Here is a 22,610-nt window from a genome sequence, read left to right as displayed (position 1 = left end):
AATTATATCACCTACCAGTTGTAAGCAGAAGGAAACATTTTCTAAGCCTCCAATAAATGTAAGAGGTAGAATCATGCAGCTGACCTGTGCCCTTCATTCACACATAGGACCAGAAATCTAAAGACTACAGAATGTGCTCCATGAATTCCATGGTTGTGATAGTTATGAGGAAGTATATTAGTCTAGGAAGGTAATATTGAACTTGGGTGATGCCCTAAAATAAACACTTATATTCTAGAAAAGTAGACTTCGATAAAAAGTAACACATATCTATGTAGACTCTATGCACACTGGACACTAAAATAATATAAAACTTTTCACAATATTGTAATATTTAGTAACAGTGCCATAAGCAACATAATGACGGTCATTTACTGAAAACACTCCTGGCCAGCTCTGTCTAACATAATTTATCCTGAGTCTGACCCAGAGCAAATTTCTCATTTCCTTAACTAGGGCAAGTCATCAACTCACCTTACCAACGCCTAAAGTCTTCTTAATAAAATCTACTAGTACTAGTAGTAGCATGACATGAAAATATGTTTTACAATCTGAATCCTAAAATAAGAGTATGAAGAAATATCAACTTACCCATAAATTCAATTCCTAAATGGTCTGCTGCATCATGGAGAATATGCAAAAAAAACACAAAACCAAAATTAGTAACAGTAAAATAACTGTAATTTATTGTTACTTATTAACCTTTATAAAATTTGTATAGCACTTGACTTAAAAGAAAAAAAAAACAGCATTGTAAGAATAAAAATCTCATTATTCATGTTTGTTTGATATAACATTATCCTGGTAAGTGCCCTTCACACTTTACCATTCAGTTCGTGGACAGAATTCGGTAACGCATGCTACTTGACTTGCTGTTATTTCCGCCATTACACCACAACTGCTGTATATGTTACAAACAGCTGGGTGGATACAAAAACAAATAGTCCATGTCTGGCCACAGTGTTCTGTTTCCCAAAGATGCAACCCATATACACAAACTGACCATGCCAGCACAAACCTGCTTTCATGTTTAGAATGGTCAGACAAAAAAAAAAAATAGTAAACTGTTCACCAGACAAGGAATTTGCAAAGGTTTTGGATACTTTGATTTATTTACATATCCCTGCTACACTGCATAGACAGTCAGCTGACAACCCTATCTGCTACTTCAGGTGTATCTTCTTATTTCACATATGAGTTCTTTGGTCTTTATGCCAACAGAGACACACCACAAAGTTGCTAAACCTCTTACAAAATACTTTTTTTCGCCAATATTCCCTAACTGTGTAATGACAAAATAAAAATATATACTGCCTCTTTTCTCAAAAAAGTTGGGGTTCAGATTTATGAGGAATTAAACCATTGGGGTATTCCTGAATAACATCTTAAGGCTTAGTCCACACGGACGTTTTCCCCAGCGTTTAACCTGAGGCAATGAATGCCCATGTTTGAAATCCCCATGCATTCCAGTGGGCTAATCTACACCAGGATGTTTCCTTGAGGCATGTTTATGAGCTTTATATAAAACGCTGGGTTAAAGCTGGAAAACACAGGTAAATGCTTCCATTGACTTTATTTGGACGTTTTCCTGCGCTTTTGGGTGTTTTTAAGCGCTTAAAACGTAAACGCATTAAAAACGTGGAAATACGACATAAGTGTTTTCCAGGGTTTTAAAGGCAAGCTTTAAAACGCTAACAAAAGTGCATTAAAACCCATATAAACACAATAGAAACGTTTACATGTGTTCTTAAAAACGTCCTAAAAGCAAAAATTCTTTCAGTGTTCAGAATTACTTCATTCAGTGATCCCCAATGTCATCTAAAAGGTTTATTAGTAAGCCCCAATACAGATTTACATAGGTAATGCTCTTGTATCTTTAAAGTATATACTGAAAAAAAAAGTATGAGCTAAATAATCTTGGGGGGGGGGTGCATTGAAGTATGAGAAAAAATGGGGAAAAGCCAGAGGGAGTTGTTAAATTACATGTGCACAAAATGTATTTGGATTTCATGGGGAACGAGTTGTAGGTTGGGAGATCTTTTAGTAAAGCAAGACGTCAAGTCAGATTTTTTATTGTCTATTATCTAGCTGGAACCAGCAGGGGTAATGAGAAAATTGTAAAGGTAAGATGGAATATATGAAGGTCATTCTCTGGTTCAGAGTAAACAGCCTGTTTTAGTAATGAAATCAAAAGAATGTTACACAGCTAGCCAACTAACCACCATGCTGCCTTTGTATGTGAACCACTGATAATATAGAAAGATATATATAATATGAATATATATATATATATATATATATATATATATATCACAAACATCATTAGCAGTGAAATGGGAGTGAGCATAGGATGTAATGGAGAACATGGTCGGTAATGAAGTTGTTACTGTATCTTTAGAGAGATAAATAAAGAGTTTCAGCAAAAGTGAACATTCTACATATGAATTTTAGATTGAAATGTCAGCCTAAATAGGCATCAGGGGCTATTTTGTACAGAACAACATTTTCTTGTTAGGCTCAGAAGACAAAGGGCGGAGATCCTAGATTTAGAGTGTCATATACATTGGATTGACACCAGGCATTGGAAAAACTTAAGCACAAAAAATGCTTTAATTTACTCTGATTGTTTTTGATTACCTTAAAGGAAAACTCTTATGAGAAGATGAGAAAACAAGTTAAATTAGTTAAAAACATAAAGTTGAAGTTTATTTTTGTATAAATACTTTGGGGAGGGCTGTTTTCATTTTATGTAGGCTATCCTTTTGCACTGAGAAAGACTGATTACTGTTTTCGTTGTCACAGATATTTTGATGCACACCTTAGCAGACCTTGCCTGGGAATTGGATTTGTTCCATTAACAGATCAGCCAGTGACATCTCCAGTTAATGCTGTTGGCGGGTGATATCCGATGCTGACCTTCTATGAGCTTACTTGGAAAATATATTTAGAAAGATTATAGTATATATCTGAAAGCAGGTAATTTTGTGATTAAAGTAAATGTTATGTGAAGTATATTATTCCATATAAGAAGTCTATAGCAACAAGGTGTACACTGGAAAATAAATGTGCCATCATTGTAATATATGGCTAAAGATAGTAGCATAACATTGTAATTTAACCAATAAGGACATACCAATCTGTTTTATAGTATCAGGACCCCAAAAATGGTTCCACTAAGGAAATCAAATAGGGTTAATTTAGTAGAAAATTCTTTAGGTTATGCAATGTTGGTACTGGTGGCATTAAAAGTCAGACAGTAAAAGGGTAGAGATAGAAAATCAAAAGTCAACACACGTAGAGCCCCTCATTGCTATGTACAGAGGATCTAACTTGATACCAATATTGAAGGTTTTTTTAATATAGAATTTTGAGTGCCATGTAAAGGCTTACAAGCAAACATCTGACATAAGAAGTCACTTGCTTAAGAAGTTGTACAAACTGCACATTACAAGGAATCATGGGTGCACTAGTTCAGAGTTTATCACTGTAAAGGAACTGTAGGGAGTGGCCAGCATAGACACTCTAACATTACTGGAGCAACATTCCTTCACATTTATAAACAGTGATGGCAAGGCAGGTTTTAGGTCAGTATATCTTGCTTGCAAGGGTAACTAAAACATAAATGTACTAGAGAAGAAAGATGGCTTAGATTTCTCCAGTTTGTCTGGAGTTGAGCTTTAAAAATAAGAACTTTTTTCACTATATATTTATTTTTGTACATTGGACTGTCTGTATATGAAAGTTATAAAGCTCATTGGCATTACAAGCCAGGGTTCTCCAATTAACAAACTACAAGTAACAGTGACTTAAATATAGTCTGTGCTTCCTAAATGCATTTCAGGTATAATTATCAATTTTAGCTATGTCTTTTAAAAAACAATAATAAATAGTTGGGCTGATTTAATAAAGCTCTCAAAGTCTGGAAAAGATTAACTATCATGGGAGAACATGAGTGATCCAGAAAACCTAGAATGTATTTCTTAGTATTAGTGTATTTCTTTTATTAGTTTATTAGCTGCTGGATCAGATCATATTAGCTGTGCTTTTTAGTTGGATCATTTAGAAGAAAACATCCTCCAGGGAGATTTACGAAACAGACAAAAAGAAGTACCGCCACTATATCATTTACTTTAAAGCTATTATGCATCAGTATAACTAATGTGGCATATATCCCATTTACTAAACTATTTTGTATTCATCCTTCCACATAACTGGACAACTTTGATTAGAACAATATTTATAAAGACTGATGAATGATGCAATCTACAGCAAGAATATTCCAATACAGAACATTAATCTTCATTAGGTACTGTGAACAAAGAGGCTTGCAACAGTATCTTTTCTACCAGTATCCATGCTTGTTGCTGGTGTCCAATACCCTTATTCACCTAATTATTTATCAGGCCAGCACTTCAGAAGAATAATATTTGACCAAAAAATATATTGTAGCAAGTGTTACATTTTGCATAATTAGCATTTCAAGAGTCAGTTGATGACAATGAGGTTGATTTACTAAAGACATTTAAGTTATCAGAAAAATGAATTATCACCTTACAAGGACTTTGTGAATGTGGAAAAGTTTTGCTGACTGCAATGATCCAGTCTTGTGCAAAAATAATTTTCACTGCATTTACTAAGATATGTGAAAACTCTTTTGCAAGATTCACATTTACAAAATCAATCAAAATTTGTTAATGAAAAAGAAAATACAGGCAGGGGTGTATTTAATTGTTTTATGCAGAAAGTGCTGTGGTGTACTTTCTTGAGTGTGAAATAATACTGTTAAACGTCTAATTGACAATCATTAGTCAAATAAGCTATTTGATTAATAAAAAATCTGAGAAGGTAGCAATCTTTTTAGTTATAGTGCAGGGCCAGACTTCCTTTAAGGCCACTATGTGTCCAAGGTCGCCATGGTAATGAAGGGGCAGCAATATAGCAAAAAGCAATATAGCTTCTGGGATATTACACAACTGATGACAAGAACAGGCACACTGTAGATACTACAATAAACATGATGGCATAACACATCCAAGGTTTTTAAATTTAGCTGCCTTGTGAAACTGAGCTAACTGAGAGGTGTGTGCATTGACATCATAGGCAGCACAGTGGTAGCCATGTGTGTAGCTACATTCTTGTCACATTCTGCCTTACAACTGTATTTAAACATTCATTTCTCCTAAATCATTGGTTGGAAAAACTTGAGGTTTTCAGGGACACAGGATACCCTCATAGCTAGATATAACAACAATTTCAGCCCCACAGCTTAAAAAAAAACTTCTAAATATGGGGGCACAAAAACATTGGGGTGCTGTTTTAAAAGCAAGTGCACCTAGGAGCCCTAAATTGAACATGAAAACTGGGGACCCCCCAGGCCACTTACATAGCAAGAAGCATTGCTTTACATTGCAACTGTACCTTTTTTTAATATTCTACCCTGTACACTTCCCTTATATGAACCCCAATGTCTCTGGAATGGGGAGGTGTAAGAAACTGAAAATATGGGTGTAAGTGGAGGACACTTGTGGCTAACATCCCCTAAAATTTCATCACTGTCCCATCATCAGAACCTAAAAAGCTCATATTGAAACATGTTGCCCTGTCACACATAACTGTCCACCTCCCTTCCTTAAAACCCCAATAGCTGAAAACACGGTTTTTCTTTTTAATTATGGACCCCGCCACTAGTTTACTTAAGATTTATTAAATTATGACCTAGGTATGCCAGGTACATAGGTTTAAATCTTTATTCTATACTATGGTGGCAGATAATATTAAAACAGTGCTGCCAGGTTCAGGGAGTATTTCTGGTAGGGAGTAAGGACTGCCACTGCTGTTTACTTCTTAAAAATTCCAAGTTGAAAATGACTTACTATAAAGAGTAAGAACATTTTACCATCCCCATGAGCTTCCCGAATATTATGTGGCCCTGTCCTTATTATAATCTCCTATTGGGTCAGGTTCCTGTTTCTGCTGTCTCTGATATGCTCAGATTTTTCTTTTATTTTGTGTAAGCACTAAGTCTGAACTATTTTGGCTTGGATTACTGCAAGATAGAGTAGACTTTTACCAAGCCAATTTATGTAGTATATATATGTAATATATGTAGTGCCTTTAGAGCAGGGCTGGGTGGTGTTAAAAAAGCAAGCTAGTAATTTTTTTAACCTCATCAGTTTTGAATTAAGTTGGCCTTTAAAGCAGTATTATCTCGAGCACACAATACATTAAACAGATTGGCACATTCTGAGCCCAAAACACACTTAGAAACACAAATGAAATATACTGTAAATAAATCACCACGTATAGTTATTTATGTGCTTTGTACTGATTCTTCAGAAATATGGAAATGTCATCATTTCTTATTCCCAGGAGATGTTTTTTCTCTTGCCTCTGATAGATGAATGACTCATAAGTTCATAAGTAGAGAAAAAAATGTCTGGCTGGTCTGTGATTCTGACTGACAACTTTTGCATGGAAAGGACAGAGTGAAAAGAGTCTAAAGAGTGGGAATGAGGAATATATATATATATATTAGGTGAAACAAGTTTCATATTAGATAGCATTACACGATTGTGACAGATAAACTAATAAGAATAGGAAAGCTGTAAAAAATATTATAAATGTAGTTCTTTCCTCTGGTAATTAGCTATGTATTTTCTCTGCAGGTTCTCTGCCCCAGCTTTATTTTTTTCTAACATTTCAGCAACCCAATGGACAAGGAATGATTGAAAAACTTCTGGGAAAAAGTAAGGAATTATGTAAAACTTTAAAATTAAATACTGTGCAATGTTGACAGCTACAGAGTTGTGGTGACTTTGAAATCTCCTTTTATATATGGTAAAAGGGTAGCAATAAAATACTGTAGTGCTACCTTTACCTCTACATTGACAAGGTGATGTAAGTTTGAGGGTTATTTCCCTCACAGAATGGTGTTTATGCAGGGTGGCCATGTGGGTGGGCAGATGGAGACAAAGCAGACTTGTGGGTGGGGGTTGGGGGTGGCCACAGCTGTCTTCATCAGCTACAGTCTTTGCTGTGACAGGAAAGATCTCTGTCCTCTCTCTCTCATTTCGTTCAGCCAATTACACAATGACAGGAGAAAGGATGGAGATCCTTTCTGTCACAACAAACACTGCAGCTAACTAGAATGGCTGTGGCCTGATTCAGCACAGTCCATGGCCTAGTCTGTGGCTTGGTGGTTGGGGAACCCTGCCTTAGTGGATCTTATTTAGTCCTTTTTGTCCAATAACGTTTATGAACCAATATGTTTCAAAGATAAATATTAAATACCTTGTCTTCATAATAAATCCTAAATAAAGCTTTTTTAAAAGGCTTGTAGCATATCCCAAAGAAAACAGGAAATATGCCTATAATGTAGTAAATTTATTAAAAATGTGACATACATAAATAGATATCACTCATAAGAGCTCAATATACAAAACATCATAACATGCACAAAATAAGCCTATAGGCACCTGTATTTTTCCTGACACACTTAATCTATTATGATTATTTCTCTTTTCTTATTTCTTATTTCTAAAAATATTTACCCCACATCCCCTTTTTCTCTTTCCATAAGGCAATTCCAGTTGGATTTGTGCCCAAATCTAAAGTGGCAGTAACAGTACCCTACCTCCTATTCCTGAATGATAGCACTTCTGGTTCTGGTTAGGTATTTATTAAGTTACCTGTATAGCATGTCACTTTCAGTCCTTGTATACATCACATTCAGTTCAGGTCCAAACAGGTAAAAAAAAAAAAATCATGTGACGTCTATCAACACAATGTGCCTGATTTATTAAAGCTCTCCAAGGCTCGAGAGGATATACTTTCATCAGTGAAGCTGGGTGATCCAGCAAACCTAGAATGGATCTGGCAAACATGAGCTAACAAGTAGCAAATGACTTTTAGGAAATCCATTCCAGGTTTAGCTGGATCACCCAGCTTCACTGCTAAAAGGGTATCCTCACTAGCCCAGGCAAGCTTTAATAAATTAAGCCCAATTTTTCAAATCTGATTCCTGTATACCTTCAATCTGGTTCCTTTGAAGAAAGGGAAGCAGGTGACCTGATCATCTAACGCAACCCTTAACATTAACAACACAAAACTATACAACTATATAAAAAATAAGGCTAAATTAAAAGTAAATGATAAGGATATATGATAAAGGTAAATGATGATGAAGAAAAACAATAAAAATAGCATATATAAAATGCTGCTGAAGAGTAGGGAATATATGTTTACACAATTACCTAAGCCTCACTACTTTTAAATTTGTTTATACCTTCAGGCTTTTTGGCTTTAAAGTGTTTTTAGATATATTTTTATGCTGTAAATAAATTGTTTATTGTCATATTTTTTGTTTTTTTTAGTTTTAAACCGAAAAATCAAAGTTTCTCTATGTGTCTAAAACTATGTGTATATCGTGTATATCGAGTTTAGATTTTTCAATATTAGGTCTGGGAATAATATCTAGGGATATTCCCTATTTTATTTTTTACTAGATCTCCCTTTTTAAATTATTAATTACTATTATTAATTATTATTATTATTGTTAATGATAAACATTTCTGTCTTACATTTTTCAGTTACATAAACATGTTGATTTTTGATAGTAATATAATGAATATGATCACAACAATTAGTTTTTGCAAAAATACAGGTACTACAAACATGAAAGCAAAAAAAAAAAAAAAAAAGAATATTTAAAATAATATAATGAATATGATCACAACAATTAGTTGTCTATTGTATTGATTATATAACATTAAGCCTTAAAAGCCTACAAAAATACAGGTACAAACATTAAGCCTCACTACTTTTAAATTTGTTTATACCTTCAGGCTTTTTGGCTTTAAAGTGTTTTTAGATATATTTTTATGCTGTAAATAAATTGTTTATGGTCATATTTTTTGTTTTTAGTTTTAAACCGAAAAATCAAAGTTTCTCTATGTGTCTAAAACTATGTGTATATCGTGTATATCGAGTTTAGCTTTTTCAATATTAGGTCTGGGAATAATATCTAGGGATATTCCCTATTTTATTTTTTACTAGATCTCTCTTTTTAAATTATTAATTACTATTATTAATTATTATTATTATTGTTAATGATAAACATTTCTGTCTTACATTTCTCAGTTACATAAACATGTTGATTTTTGATAGTAATATAATGAATATGATCACAACAATTAGTTGTCTATTGTATTGATTATATAACATTAAGCCTTAAAAGCCTACAAAAATACAGGTACAAACATGAAAGCAAAAAAAAAAAAAAAAAGAATATTTAAAATAATATACACATTTGTCTACCATAATTAGCTCAAAATATGTACTCTCTAAACATTCTACAGAGATAGATATGATTTAGAAATATTTTATTTTGTGAAACCAGCTGACACTGCATGTTCGATTAATCATGTATCCACAAGCCAGCTATAAAGTGTGAATCCATATTTTATTAAGCTGAGACATGATTTACAGATCGAAAACTTTAACAAGTAAAGGCATCAATGTTCTGTCACAGAAAGCTACAGAATGAAAATCTGGATGATCTGTTCACTCACAATTGAGCAGCAAAATTTGGTGAATTTGCTTTTACTTTACTTTAAATCTGCTTAGCATTAAATAAATGTACACTTGCAGAACTGAAAAGAAAGGTGGTTACCCTAAGTGTGGTATGACAGCTTTAGGCTAAATTCAGACTAGTGGTTTGCAATAGGGATGAGCAAGCAAGATTTTAAAATTAGATCACGTGGTGAATCGGGTCGTTCTCGCTTACCGAACATGTAAGCGAGAACGGCCTGTGTAAATTCGGCTGTTGAGATCAAACTTTTTGGGACCTGCAAGAGCAATCAGGAGAGCAGAGCTGACAGAAATTAGAAAAGAGTGAAGGAAAATCTTTCAAGACTTTCCAAGATCTTTCCAAATCTCACTCCTACAGTGATATACCCAATTTGCATGGTAAGCCGGTAAATGCAGAGACAACTAATCAACCAAATTACCCATTACGTTCTCAGTTTAGCCCATTGTTACATGTATAGTATGTATATGTAAGTAGGAGAACTTTACAAACATCAACTTTACCAACAACTTTGAAACAGTAAAAAAATAAAGTAACAGTAAAAAAAAAAAAAAAATTTAGCAGAGTTATAAGAGGAAAAAAAAATACTTTCCCAAATAATCAAGCTAATTAGGTACAAATATCAGAGCTCCTCTAGGACATATGCAAAGTTTCATTAGGGTCTCTCATTACATTTGGCTGCTTTAAGATTAAAAAAAATGTTTATATTTTTCCATCTAGCATTATATTCTTTAGAAACATGTTGAGGGTGCTGAAAGACCAGTCTCTTGACTTCCTGGAGCACTAGAAGGCTGCAATTTGATTGCATTAGCAACCTTATATCCATCATAAGCCAGTCTACTAGTAGCTCCAGTCATATGGTAGTCCAATGTACTTATTTAAAATATCCTTGGATGTAATCATTCATCCTTTTTAGGGTCTAGTCACTGAGCTGCCCACATAGCACTTTGAAATATAATACGAAATTTAATGGGGTCAAAAGGGATTTATGCAAACTGAACATAGAAAATTGAGGCTATTACAGGGAAAGTGCAATTTATCTGCAATCTAGAACCAAATTGCTAACTATTGCTCATGCTTTATATTTTCACATTCTTAAAACTCACTCCTTCTAGACCTAATCTAAATAATGGACTGAGGGCTTCAGTCTTTAAGCAGACAGTGGGCAAATACAAATATGTGCCAGCATTTTGATGTCATAGGTTGATAGCTGTGCTTTATGGGGTCAATAACTAGGAAGGCAGCAGACACAGAGACATCTCTACCAGCAAAAGTAAAACATGAATTCTGTTTAATAGTTTGTGGTTCTGATGCATCAGAAACTTAGAAAATATAAAGATAGGTTGTTGGTTCTTATATTGCATTTATTGTTGGGCATCCAGCTTCTAAATATCCCACTTTTTGACCCACCTACAGCTCCTATAAATAAAAGAAACAAAAGGTGAATACCTACTGTCATCCAGTTGCACACATTTTCACCTAAAGGAAAATTTCAGAATACTAAGGTATGTGTGGTGGACTCCTTTAGGGACATAAGGTTTTTGCCACTTGGGTACACCATTATAATGTTCAAAAACAGCACCCCAATTGAAGTGGAGAGGAAGTAAGGTCTTAAGTATTGAATATTTGGCATAGTAAAGAGATCTGAAGGATAACTACAGAAAAAAAAACTGAAATCTAACACTGTGTACACACATATCTATGAACAAGCGCTGTACATACATCAATCACCTTTATTCTATGATGAGGAGGGAGAACAAGCAAGCGACACCCCGCTACACTTTCCTCCCTTCACTTCATTTGTGATCATTCCTCTTCCTTCTATCCACCAAAATAGAAGTGTATCTTTTCTTTTATTGGTGGGCCATTCTGCCTGATGAGAACTTATCCGCCTTCAATATGAATTTTTATACAAAGATTCATATTAAGTGGAACCCAAAGAGTATTTACAATAATTTTGATCACTTAATATAGTCATTGGCATGTAGGACAGCAACCCAGTTCTTACCCTTGGTCATCTTTCATTACCATTTAACGTTAATGTTTAATCTCTCTACATCACTAGACCTCTATAACATTCGACCATTAGCTATAGCAGAAATGTAGTATGGTAAGGATGCATCTCTAGTTGGAATTATTTTTCCTAAGACCTGGAATTCATGTCATTCCTACACCCGTATGACTCATTACTATTAGCTATTAATCATTATCCTATTGTAATATACACTCTTTACACACAATCTTTAATACAAACTTAGTCTGACACTTGATCTGTACACATTAATTGGCCTTTGTGTAAATATGTCTGAATGTTCCATGCTATTACATTTAATTTGTATGGACATTTTTGTTCTTCACTTTTAAAGCCTACCTTTATTTTAAGCTGTTCAACATCTCCAGATGGTTACTTCTGGAAAGTATTGGGCATGTCTTACAATGTGTTTCTTGAAAGAGGCTAAATTTAGTCTAAGTGACACAGAGGATCTAGTTATACTTCCGACAATGCCCTTTTAATTGACCTTTAAATTCGGATCACAAAAGCAACCCAAAAGGGTTTCAAATATCATCAAACATGGGAAAATGCAGGCAATGTCTTTGAACAAACAGAAATGCTTCATTTGCTCACATTCTATAGTTTTGATTCTATATCAGTCCAGTTTTAGAAAAAAATGTCACAATGACCTCTGCTGAACTAGAATACCAAGGATAGGGAGATTGTTCCTCAATTTTGCCTGAGTCTGCCTTTTATGTGAAGCACACTATGTTTCTTCAAAATAGATATCGACAACCAACTTGTAGAGCCACGTGGAAAATTACATTTTCTACACTTGCATTATTACATGGCTAGAGGTTATTGAAGTGTCAGTCACAAACCACATGCACAGAAAAAGTGGATCTAGTAGAAAAATGTATTATAGCCACAACTCTAATATACCAGCATACATTGTAATTCTATTTCCCCAGTGCTTACATTGTTAGGTTCAGGGGAGATAAAGCACTAGAAAGAACAATATATATGCAATGCTTTAAAAACAAGTCAGCAAGTTTCTTGGAAGTAGCAGTTTGCAATATTTCTACGGTATGATATTCTAGTTTGAACAATGCAGTAAAGTTAGAATCAAAATTCATGAATGTTCAACATATTATGAGAATTGACGTAAAGAACTATTTACTTTGATTCTTAGGAATTTTGAGCAAATCTGTCTGGGTAAAAAACTCCAAACAAGTTTTGCATAAAATGTAACTAGTAATCTCAATTATTAATATTTTATCTATTTTTATTTTTTGATCTTGTGATATTTTTGTTCTGAACGTTTTTTCAGTTTGTTGAGCTGGTGCCTGTATCATAAGAGTTCTATAAAGAGAAACTATACTATATAGAAAATCCATTTGATCAGGGAATGCTGATCATCTTATCCCATGTTTCATCTTTAGACATTGGACCATCTCCTTGGTGGTGGGCAGATAAACACCAATAAATGTGTTTTTCAAATACAATAAAAGAATAGTGTTTCTAGCATAACATCCACCTATTGATCACAACACTGTTAGTATATATATAGATTTACATTTATTCATAAATTTACTATAAAATATCTATATTCTAAGAAGACACCTCACCATGATCCCTTAACACAAAATTGTAAACATTCCTGTAGCATACAGGTAAATATGTTTTCATCCTGCACCCCATCTACTTGCATATATACTGTTGTAATGTTTATTTGAAACTAACTCAATGCTTTTAAATTTTTCAAGTTTATGAAGTCAGCACTTTAGGTTAATTCAGTGTTTTAAGTATAAATCCCAGAAAACAAAATAAAGGGTTGTAAACACGAGAATATATATAAAAAATACTTTAAAAGGTACAATACAAGTTTTTTTTATATTTTTTTCATATTTTCATTCTTCAAGTTATGTTTAATTCATCATTGGGGGAGGGAGGATTGGGGATAGTTTGAGGGAGGGTTTTGGATAAAGGAGCTTCCCATGTTACGCTCAAACATTGGATTTCGCAGTACTATTTGTACTAAAAAACAAAAGGATTTGGCAAAAAGTAAATGTAGCAATGGTTTAAAGTGCCTGTTCACCAATGCTAGAAGTCTGTCAAACAAAATAGGGGAGTTGGAAGCTGTAATGAATGAAGAGCATTATGACTTAGTTGGTGTTGCTGAATCTTGGCTTTGTTCTTCACATGACTGGGCTGTCAATATTCCTGGGTATACTCCCTTTTGTAAAGTCAAACGAAAGGTGGTGGTGTCCGTCTATATGTGAGAAGTGATCTGTAGGTGAATGTGAAAGAAGAAATTGTGGATGGAGCAAGCAATGAGGTTAAGGCATTATGGGTGGAGTTGAATGTGGGGATGAATAACACACAATTAATTATTGGAGTCTGCTATATGCCCCCCAGTGCTAAGGAAGAAATAGAGAATCAACTATTAGCACAGATTGAAAAAGCAGCAAAAACTGCAAAGGCTTTAATCATGGGAGATTTCAACTACCTGGACATTAACTGGAGTAATGGCACTACAGGAACAGCAAATGGGAGGAAATTTATGAATTTATTAAAATATAATTTCATGGTACAGTTTATAGCTGGACCTAGTTCTTTGTAACAATGCAGACCTAATAACCAATGTGCATATAAAAGAGAATCTGGGTAGCAGTGACCATACTAGAGACCATCATTTAATGTAAGCTTTAAACAGGAAAGATAAAAACATTTAATTTTAAGAGAGCACATTTTCAATTATTAAGGGTGGCTCTCTGTGACTTGGACTGGGAGACAATATTGTCCTCAAAGAACACAGAACAAGACAAGGTGGATTTACTAAATACTTTTTTTTTAGCTCTATGTACACAAAGGAAAATGGAAGAGCTCAAGTCCAAATTCAAAAAAGCAATGTCACTGTTTTTAATGGTTCACAATGGCTCAAAATTGATATGATTGAGAAACAGTTGGGCAAAAATAAGGTTGACAAAGCACCAGGACCTGATGGATTACATCCACGTGTCCTCAAAGAGTCCAGCTCAGTTATTTCAAAGCCAATATTTTTAATTTTTAGAGACTCTTTAATCACTAGCATGGTACCGGTAGATTGACGTAAGACCAATGTGGTTCCTATCTTCACCGAGCAAAGCTTCTTAAGGGAGCAAAGTCATTACCAGGTAACTACAGACCTGTTAGTTTAATGTCCATAGTTGGAAAGGTCCTATAGATTTTGTAAAGAGGAGTTTCTGCTAGAAAATAATATTATACGTAATAATTAGCATGGCTTCAAGAAAGTTGTAAAACAAACATACTCTCTTTTTATGAGGTAGTGAGTAAACAGGTAGACAGTGGAATAGCAGTTGTTATATTGTACTTGGACTTTGCTAAAGCATTTGACACTGTACCCCACAGATGGTTAATATGCAAGTAAGGGTCAATAGGTTTGGAAAAGTCAATCTGTAAATGGGTAGAGAACTGGCTTAAGAACCGCATCCAGAGAGTAGTGATTAATGATTCATACTCTGGATGATCTAGGGTTATTTGTGGTGTACCCCAGGGTTCAGTGTTGGGACCTTTACTGTTTAACATCTTTATAAATGATATGGAGTTTAGGATTCTTGTTCTTTCACTATATTTATATCAAAAGCCAATTTTTTAGTTTTGGCTGGAGTAGCAAAGGGTTAGAATTTCAGCTTTAATGTTGTCTTTTTCATTATCATTGCAGATGAACATTGGGGAAAATCTTAAATACTGATTTTGTACGTTGCATTACAAGTAGTCCCCAGGTTACATACGAGAAAGTGACTGCAGGTTTGTTGATATATAAGTTGAATTTGTATGTATGTCGGAATTATTTTAATAATTTCAATTAGGACAGATGTTTGTTTCCACATATTATTAGGCAGCATGGTGTCAGTTACTGTATAAAATCCTTACAGTGAGTAAATAACAAAAAAGCAATAAAATTAAAAATTAACTTCTGCAGCAAGAAACAACTACAGAGTTTGTATAGGTCATTAAAGAGTTACAAGAGCTTGCACAGCTCATCCCCCTAAGATCACCCACAACCACAGATGTGTTTAGCAAAAGATTTCTTCTGCAAGTGATGAAAACTGCCCCCCCCCCTTCAAGCCTCCATACTGCACACAAGCGTATAGGGAAGCCCCGTTCGTATCTAGGCGTCGTCCATATGTCGGGTGTCTTTAACTCAGGGGCTACCTGTAATATATACATATAACTTAGCCCTCAAACCATTTTGCTTTCTTTTTAGATATCTCCTCTCTTTTACTGACGTACTTTGCGATATAAAGTAGAGGAAAATCTGCCCAAACACACACAGAAAAAAAAAATTAAAAAATGGGCAAGCTGCTCTGCAAACGCTAGATACTACACTTTTTAAAGAAAAGGGAAAACTATGGTAAACCAAGATAATTAAATGGTTACATATGGACATATATTTTAAGCAATTATTGCAATATTCACATAAAAAAAAAAATTGTTATACTTGTTGAGAATTGTGTTGCAAAGAGTGCTTTGTTTTCTGTAAGCAGACTGAGTAACGTTTTTGAATTGAAAGAAGTGTAATGCAAAACAACTGTGCAGCACAGCAGAGCAGGAACCAGAGCCTGCTTACATAATGAGAAAAAATAATTTACTTTATTTGTGATTAGGTGTTTGTAAAGAGACATAAAATATGCCAATGTTTTATAAATTAATAAAATGAATATATTTGACTGAAAGAAAATATTACCTTACAGGTTTTTTACATTCTTCATTCTTTTAAATAATTTTCTATATTGCACATGTAAGTTGTTATAAAACAAAAATATGCCATACTTTAAAGTCCACTATAATATGTGTCTTTATCAGGCACAGGGGGTTAAATAATAATAGAAACAGATATTGGTGGATGCATGGAAACAACACACCTTATACCTGTCCCTTACTAACTAATACTGAAATGAGACATCTGGGAAGAATATGCAGCATATGTGAAACAGATGTCTGCACACAAAGCAGAATTAATATTTGAGTAAATGAATTCATGCTGAAAATACACACAGGGTATTTAAATATTGTTTTATTTAAAGCACATGACTGTGAATTCATAAGCGTTGGAAATTCTACCTAAAAAATATAATACTATTTATAACTAATACTCTGTATGTGCCATTGTTATGGTGATATGTAAGACAGAAGTAGTAAAAAAATGTATTCACTTGAAAAGAAATATATATTACAGTATTATTTTCTTCTGCATAATAATATTATACCTGAGTACATCTAAGTAATAGGCAAGGATTAAAGACATTTAGGTGAAATGTTCACTTTCTGCCTATGCTTAGAAACATAACAAGAGGTGAGAAGACAACTCTTTAAAGTAAAGGAAAATTCTTTTGAGTTCTGTTCCTGTAACAATGATCAGCGGGACAAATAGAACTTTAAATAGGTTCTAATGACTAGTTGCTTTAGCAAATGGATTTGTTTAGGCGAGCCGATTCACCCTGATTACCCAATCAACCATCCAGCTCCTAGAATTGGTTTGGCACCCTTCCAGCCCTTTAATCTTTAATATAAACACAGAGCAGGTGATAAGAGATAGAGGAAAAGTTACAAGGGCCATTTTAGACTCGAGGTTGGATGTAGCGTTCTATTTTAGGCTGAACCTGTATGAAGTGAATGGGAGTAATGAGAACAATTTTATGCAGGTGCATGTGACTGAGGTTGCGGTTACAGTGGATCATGGTGCAGGTCCTGAAGTTCAAAAGTCACGTCTTACCTTGCAGTTTCTTCTCTCCCTCTGCTCTTCAACCACATTCACTGTTCCACAATGTTTGCAATTACAAATATCAGTAGGTTTTACTGCTTAACAACAATATGTAGGTACTTTCATGTCCATATCTTGGCCACAGGTTCATTATAAATGATACTTTAAATTTTCACGTTTGTTAACTTACCAGCTATGGTTGATTTTTTTTCAATGAGTTCTAGCTGCCTGAATATGCTAATAAAGGTAATTCCCACCTCAAATTTTTTAAAACAGTATTTTTTCAAAGTGTATATAGTCTGATAAAACACATAGTATACAAGTAAAAAAAAAAAAGACTACAAAAGAGTGTCCACCCAATTTTTGATGATCAATTTTATTCATACAGGGAGCTGACCTATTTCTTTTTTCTAGATCAAACATCATAATGTTAATGGTAACATTTAAATGTAAGTAAATACTCTTGTCCTTTTGTTTGTGGGGGTAAAAATCATCAGGGAGTGGTAAGATAATTTTTTAAGGCTACACATGTCTTACAATCTTTTGAGAAAACGAGGCCTCTTTCTAATGTAAAGTCTAAAACTGTATATTAGCTGCTCTTGCATGCCCCGATATGCGCCAGGAAGCAGGTTGACAAATGCTTTTTTGGGTGGTTCAGTGCAGTTGATTTGCTTTACTGTATCACAAGGGACTATGGGCCATCTCCAGTCCTTAAACAACAACCACCACACAACTACAAAGCAACCATGTTCAACGCAGATCACTGTATCTGGAACATGTCCCCGATCAGAGTCAAAAAAAGCCTCTGGCTACTCAAGGGTTGTCAGAAGCTATATATTACATCCAGGAACTGCATCATAAACCACCCCAAACACAAAGTGAATGCAACCTCATACAAACTTATGCATATGGTTAAATGGAAGTAACCGAAAGCACTGTAATGGGGTAAACCACTGTGGTTTACCACAAGTCAGAATATAGCCATAAATGCATCAAGGCCTGGCTGTATAAATATTAACTTTGTGACATTAATGTACTACGGCAATTAGGAAAGGTATGTTTACTTTCAATATCCAGTACTGTAAAATGCAAAATCTAGCTTTTTTATTTTATCATATATGATTAATATTGAATGTGAACAGTCAAGCTACATGAACATTAACTTCTTTAAGTTAGTGAATTGTACTCCATTGGTAAATCGGCCCATTTCCTCTGATGTAAAGTGTGGGAGTACAGAATTCTAAACATTGGAAATTCTGAGCATTGGAAACCACAGCTCTCAATACACCAGAATAATAGATATGGGTATCAAGAAAAGAGATCAAAAGTTGATTTGTTTCTTATAATCAATAACATAATACTTGAGTTCTTAATAATTTTTGATAATAAAATGATCAATTTTTTAACTTGACTATTTATACTACTATTTATTTAATTTTGATTTCTGTCTTAAAAAATTTCAACCTAGAAGGTGGATTAGCCCCAAAGGTCCTTGGAACGAATAGAGCAGTCCTTCCCATCTAGGAGGCAAATCCGCCTTTGGAAACATGGAGGTCTAAAGAGCAGCCTGCCCTCCACCAAGCCTGAGTGGGATGCATCGAGTAGCCAGCATTCTACCTAGAAGGCAGATCCACCTCTACCTTACCCACTGGAATGCAAGGTACAAAAACAACCTAGTGCTAATATAAAGCACTCGCAGTCTACACGTTGGGAGGCAACAGTTAATAGGAGGAGATGATTAGTACATAAATATACTAAACAGATCAAACAGTTAAGTTACCAACATTTATTAATTTTGATTATTTACTAGTTTATTAAATTGTAAAAAAAATTAATTTGAAAAAATAGAATTTTCAAAAATTACTGTTTATGCTTAAAGCTTCTGCTTTTTACTACTACTACATATTTTTACATTGTGCAAGTGGGTCTTGTTTCCTATGAGCAGTTTGGCTCTGAAAAAAACACCTTCTACTTTTCTGCTTCCACTTTCAACATTCTACTTCTCAGACAATTAGCCATAAGCACACCATCTCTCCCATCTCATGGTGCAGATTGGTTGACTTAGTTCAAGATTTAAACAGCCTGCATGGAGAGCAAACACTATTTATCTAGACTTGATTATGATAAGTGCAGCCCTTAAGCTACGTACACACTTCCAATTATTATCGTTGGTAAACGAACGACGAACGATCCTGCACGATATCTGCGAACGATCGTATAGCACCGATCCTGTACATACAGATAACGACACGATCGTTCGTAGATATTGTACACACAATAGATGCGATCGTTTGAACGATACAGGAAGTTGCGTGCACCACAGGAACGTTCGTTCATCACGCATGCTCAGACCATGGACGATCAATGAACGATCGTACACACGAACGATGGTCAACGATCGTCGTCCAATCCGATCCGCCGGTCCGGTCGTTCATTTCCAACGACTTTCCTCGTTCGTCGGCGTCGTTGGTTACTTTTTTTATGAACGATTTTTGCCCAATCGATCGTTCGTCGTTCGTTCGTCGTTCATTTTGAATGATAAAAATTGGAAGTGTGTACGCAGCTTTAGTCTCTAGAAACTGTATTTTCTATGTATTTACTACATTTGGAATAATCTAAAAAGGAACTAGGTAAATTTAGTGTTTTCTTTTATAATTTTAACACACAAGTTATAAAAAAAATTATAGTAGGTGAAATTTATGTTATAATCTATTTTTTTTACCCATTAAACGGGATTGAACATTAAGGTGACTTACGCAGCATTCCAGCTTTTAGTGCATTAGATCAATAAAACTTGTGAAATCCCCTTCATATTTAATTTATATGCACAGCTGGAGGCTGGTGTCAGTTTTAAAAGGACGTGTATAAAACTCCTTGAAAAATAAAAGTTAAGGCAAAATATTTATCAGTCATACTTCAGTTCTGCAACATAACAAAACTTAAAAAATAAAAATTTAAAAACCTAAATTTTTGCGCATAATTACTTTTGAAAATATGAAGTACAATTTGCATTAGTAGTAAATGTAGTGGTGCCATTAAGGCTTAAATTTTATCTTTGAAAATAGGGAGCCATTATAATTCTGGGTAATGACATGCAAATCAGTAATCATACAGGATCATGTTTTGATTCCTACTTTTTTACGATGAATCCCTTGATAAAACTACTTTAATAAGCTCAAAGGATTCAAATTAAAGATGATAATTCATTTGCATGGGATAACTTGGAATTGCTGAATAAAAGGCATGCCTACATAGAAAGGTTTTGGTTTCAACTATTTTTGAGTTTTTGGCAGATAATAATATGTGTCTGACGAGCGATAGACAGTGTACAATAAATAAACAATATTTATACTACTGAGACTGAGTATTACAACTATTTGCAATAAATCTGGAGCAGCAGTAAATAAATGTGCACATTACACATAAAAACAAATAATATCCTAGGAGATTGTTATCTAGGTATAGGGAATAGGAATTCTACATTTTTTGTCCTAGTTTGGTAACTGTCTGTTGCCTGGAGAAATAACCACCTTGAGGAATAAATGTACAACTAGCTTGACAGTTTCTATAAAAAAAAAATTCAAAGGTGTAAACCAAAGCAAACTGCACAAAACAAAAACAAAAAAAAACAAAAGCAGCACAATTATTATTTTAAATATTATTGTTGTTTTAATATAGTCTGGTCAACACTTCAATTATACAGTTTTTTTATATTTTTTTTTATATTTTTAAAATTTATATACATTTACCTATACCTCTACCAAACCATATTAAACCCCTTATTGGGGAATGTTCATACATGTCTTCCCTTTATAAGTCTCAAGCCAATTTACTTGGATGCTGGCTCCCAATTTCTCTTGTTGCCAATTGTTCAGATATCTATTAATGATCAGAAACTAATCTAAACTAAACCTGCAGAGGAACACTACAAACTTCTGACTGCAGAGGGTGTTTAATCTTATAACTTTTACTCTCAGCCTGGAATCCATTCTGGCTCTCCCTCAGCCTGGAATCCTCCCTGGCTCTCTCTCAGTCTGGAATCCACTCTGGCTCTCTTTCAGCCTAGTATCCCTCTGGCTCTCTCTCAGCCTGGAATCCACTCTGGCTCCCTCGAAACCGAGAGTACCTCTGGCTCTCTCTCAACCTGGAATACACTCTGGCTCTCTCTCAGCCCGGCATCCCTCTCTGGCTCTCTCTCAGCCTGGAGTCCCCCTGGCTCTGTCAGCCTCTCACTGAGCACACCTTCTCAGCCTCTCGCTGAGCGCACCTTCCCCCCTGCACAGGGTATGAGTTCATTGAGCACTGGGCTGACATTTCATTGGGATACAACCTGTAAGCCAGAGATGGTTTGCACCTAAATGAAAGGGGGTCTCCTGTGTTAGGGGAGAGAATTAGGGCAGGGGTGTCAAACTCTAGCCTGTGGGCCAAATCTGGCCCTCAAGGTCCTTTTTTGCCCCCCCAAAGAATTCTGAAAATGAACTATATCTGGCCTGCCCGCCTGCCCACGTTACCACCTCACATCATCATTTTCAATACATGCAATACATAGACATTTTTCCTGTACACTCATCATGTTACACAAAGCCTAGGCAATGATCACATGGTGCCTGACTACCAGGAGCATTGTGTTTGTTTCAATCCATTAGAAACTGCATAGTGTAATATTTAGTGTCAGACGTGAAAAGCACACTGAAAAATATATTCTCGTGGGTAATAAGTTTAAAAGGCTAAAATAAAAACCTATGTGGCTCACAGCTGATGTTAAAAAAGCCATAAGAAACAAGAAAAGGGCATTCCAAAAATATAAAAATGGAGGATCACCTTCATCATTTGAAAACTATAAAGAATATAACAAAAGATGTAAAAAAGAGATAAAATGTGCAAAATTGCAAAATGAAAGACAGATTGCAAAAGAAAGTAAGGCAAACTTCAAAACATTTTGTAAATATAATAATAGCAAAAAGATGAGATCTAGGCCCCTAAAGGTTGTCACTGGGTTGGTAACTGGGGATAAAGACAAGGCAGATTTACTAAAGGCAGATTTACACTTTTTTTTTAGCTCTGTGTACACAAAGGAAAATTGCAGAGATCAAGTTCAAATTAATAATAGCAATGTCACTGCTTTAACCACCTGAGCATTACACTGAGGTCTAGATTTCTGTACCAAAAGTGATCCACTGTTTTTCATGAATTTTTTTTTTTAAATTGTAGACCTGTAACTTACAGAAATATGTCCGAACAAGGGTTCTAGTAGATATTATGAA

At 34.7% G+C, this 22,610-nt stretch overlaps 1 protein-coding gene across 2 annotated transcripts in view; it reads right to left on the bottom strand.

Annotated features, from left to right (window-relative positions):
- Positions 1-22,610, bottom strand: part of NRG3 (neuregulin 3) — a 432,966-nt gene that overhangs the window by 68,997 nt on the left and 341,359 nt on the right. The window contains exon 4 of one of the 2 annotated variants that reach the window (XM_072423133.1): positions 592-615. In XM_072423133.1, the coding sequence (XP_072279234.1) occupies positions 592-615 (24 nt within the window). Of the gene's footprint in view, positions 1-591; positions 619-22,610 lie in introns of both variants that reach the window. The other variant, XM_072423132.1, reaches the window with a different exon arrangement.

Source organism: Pyxicephalus adspersus, chromosome 10 (assembly GCF_032062135.1).
Source record: "Pyxicephalus adspersus chromosome 10, UCB_Pads_2.0, whole genome shotgun sequence".
Classification (NCBI taxonomy): domain Eukaryota; kingdom Metazoa; phylum Chordata; class Amphibia; order Anura; family Pyxicephalidae; genus Pyxicephalus; species Pyxicephalus adspersus.
This window is presented reverse-complemented; position numbering and strand designations above follow the sequence as displayed.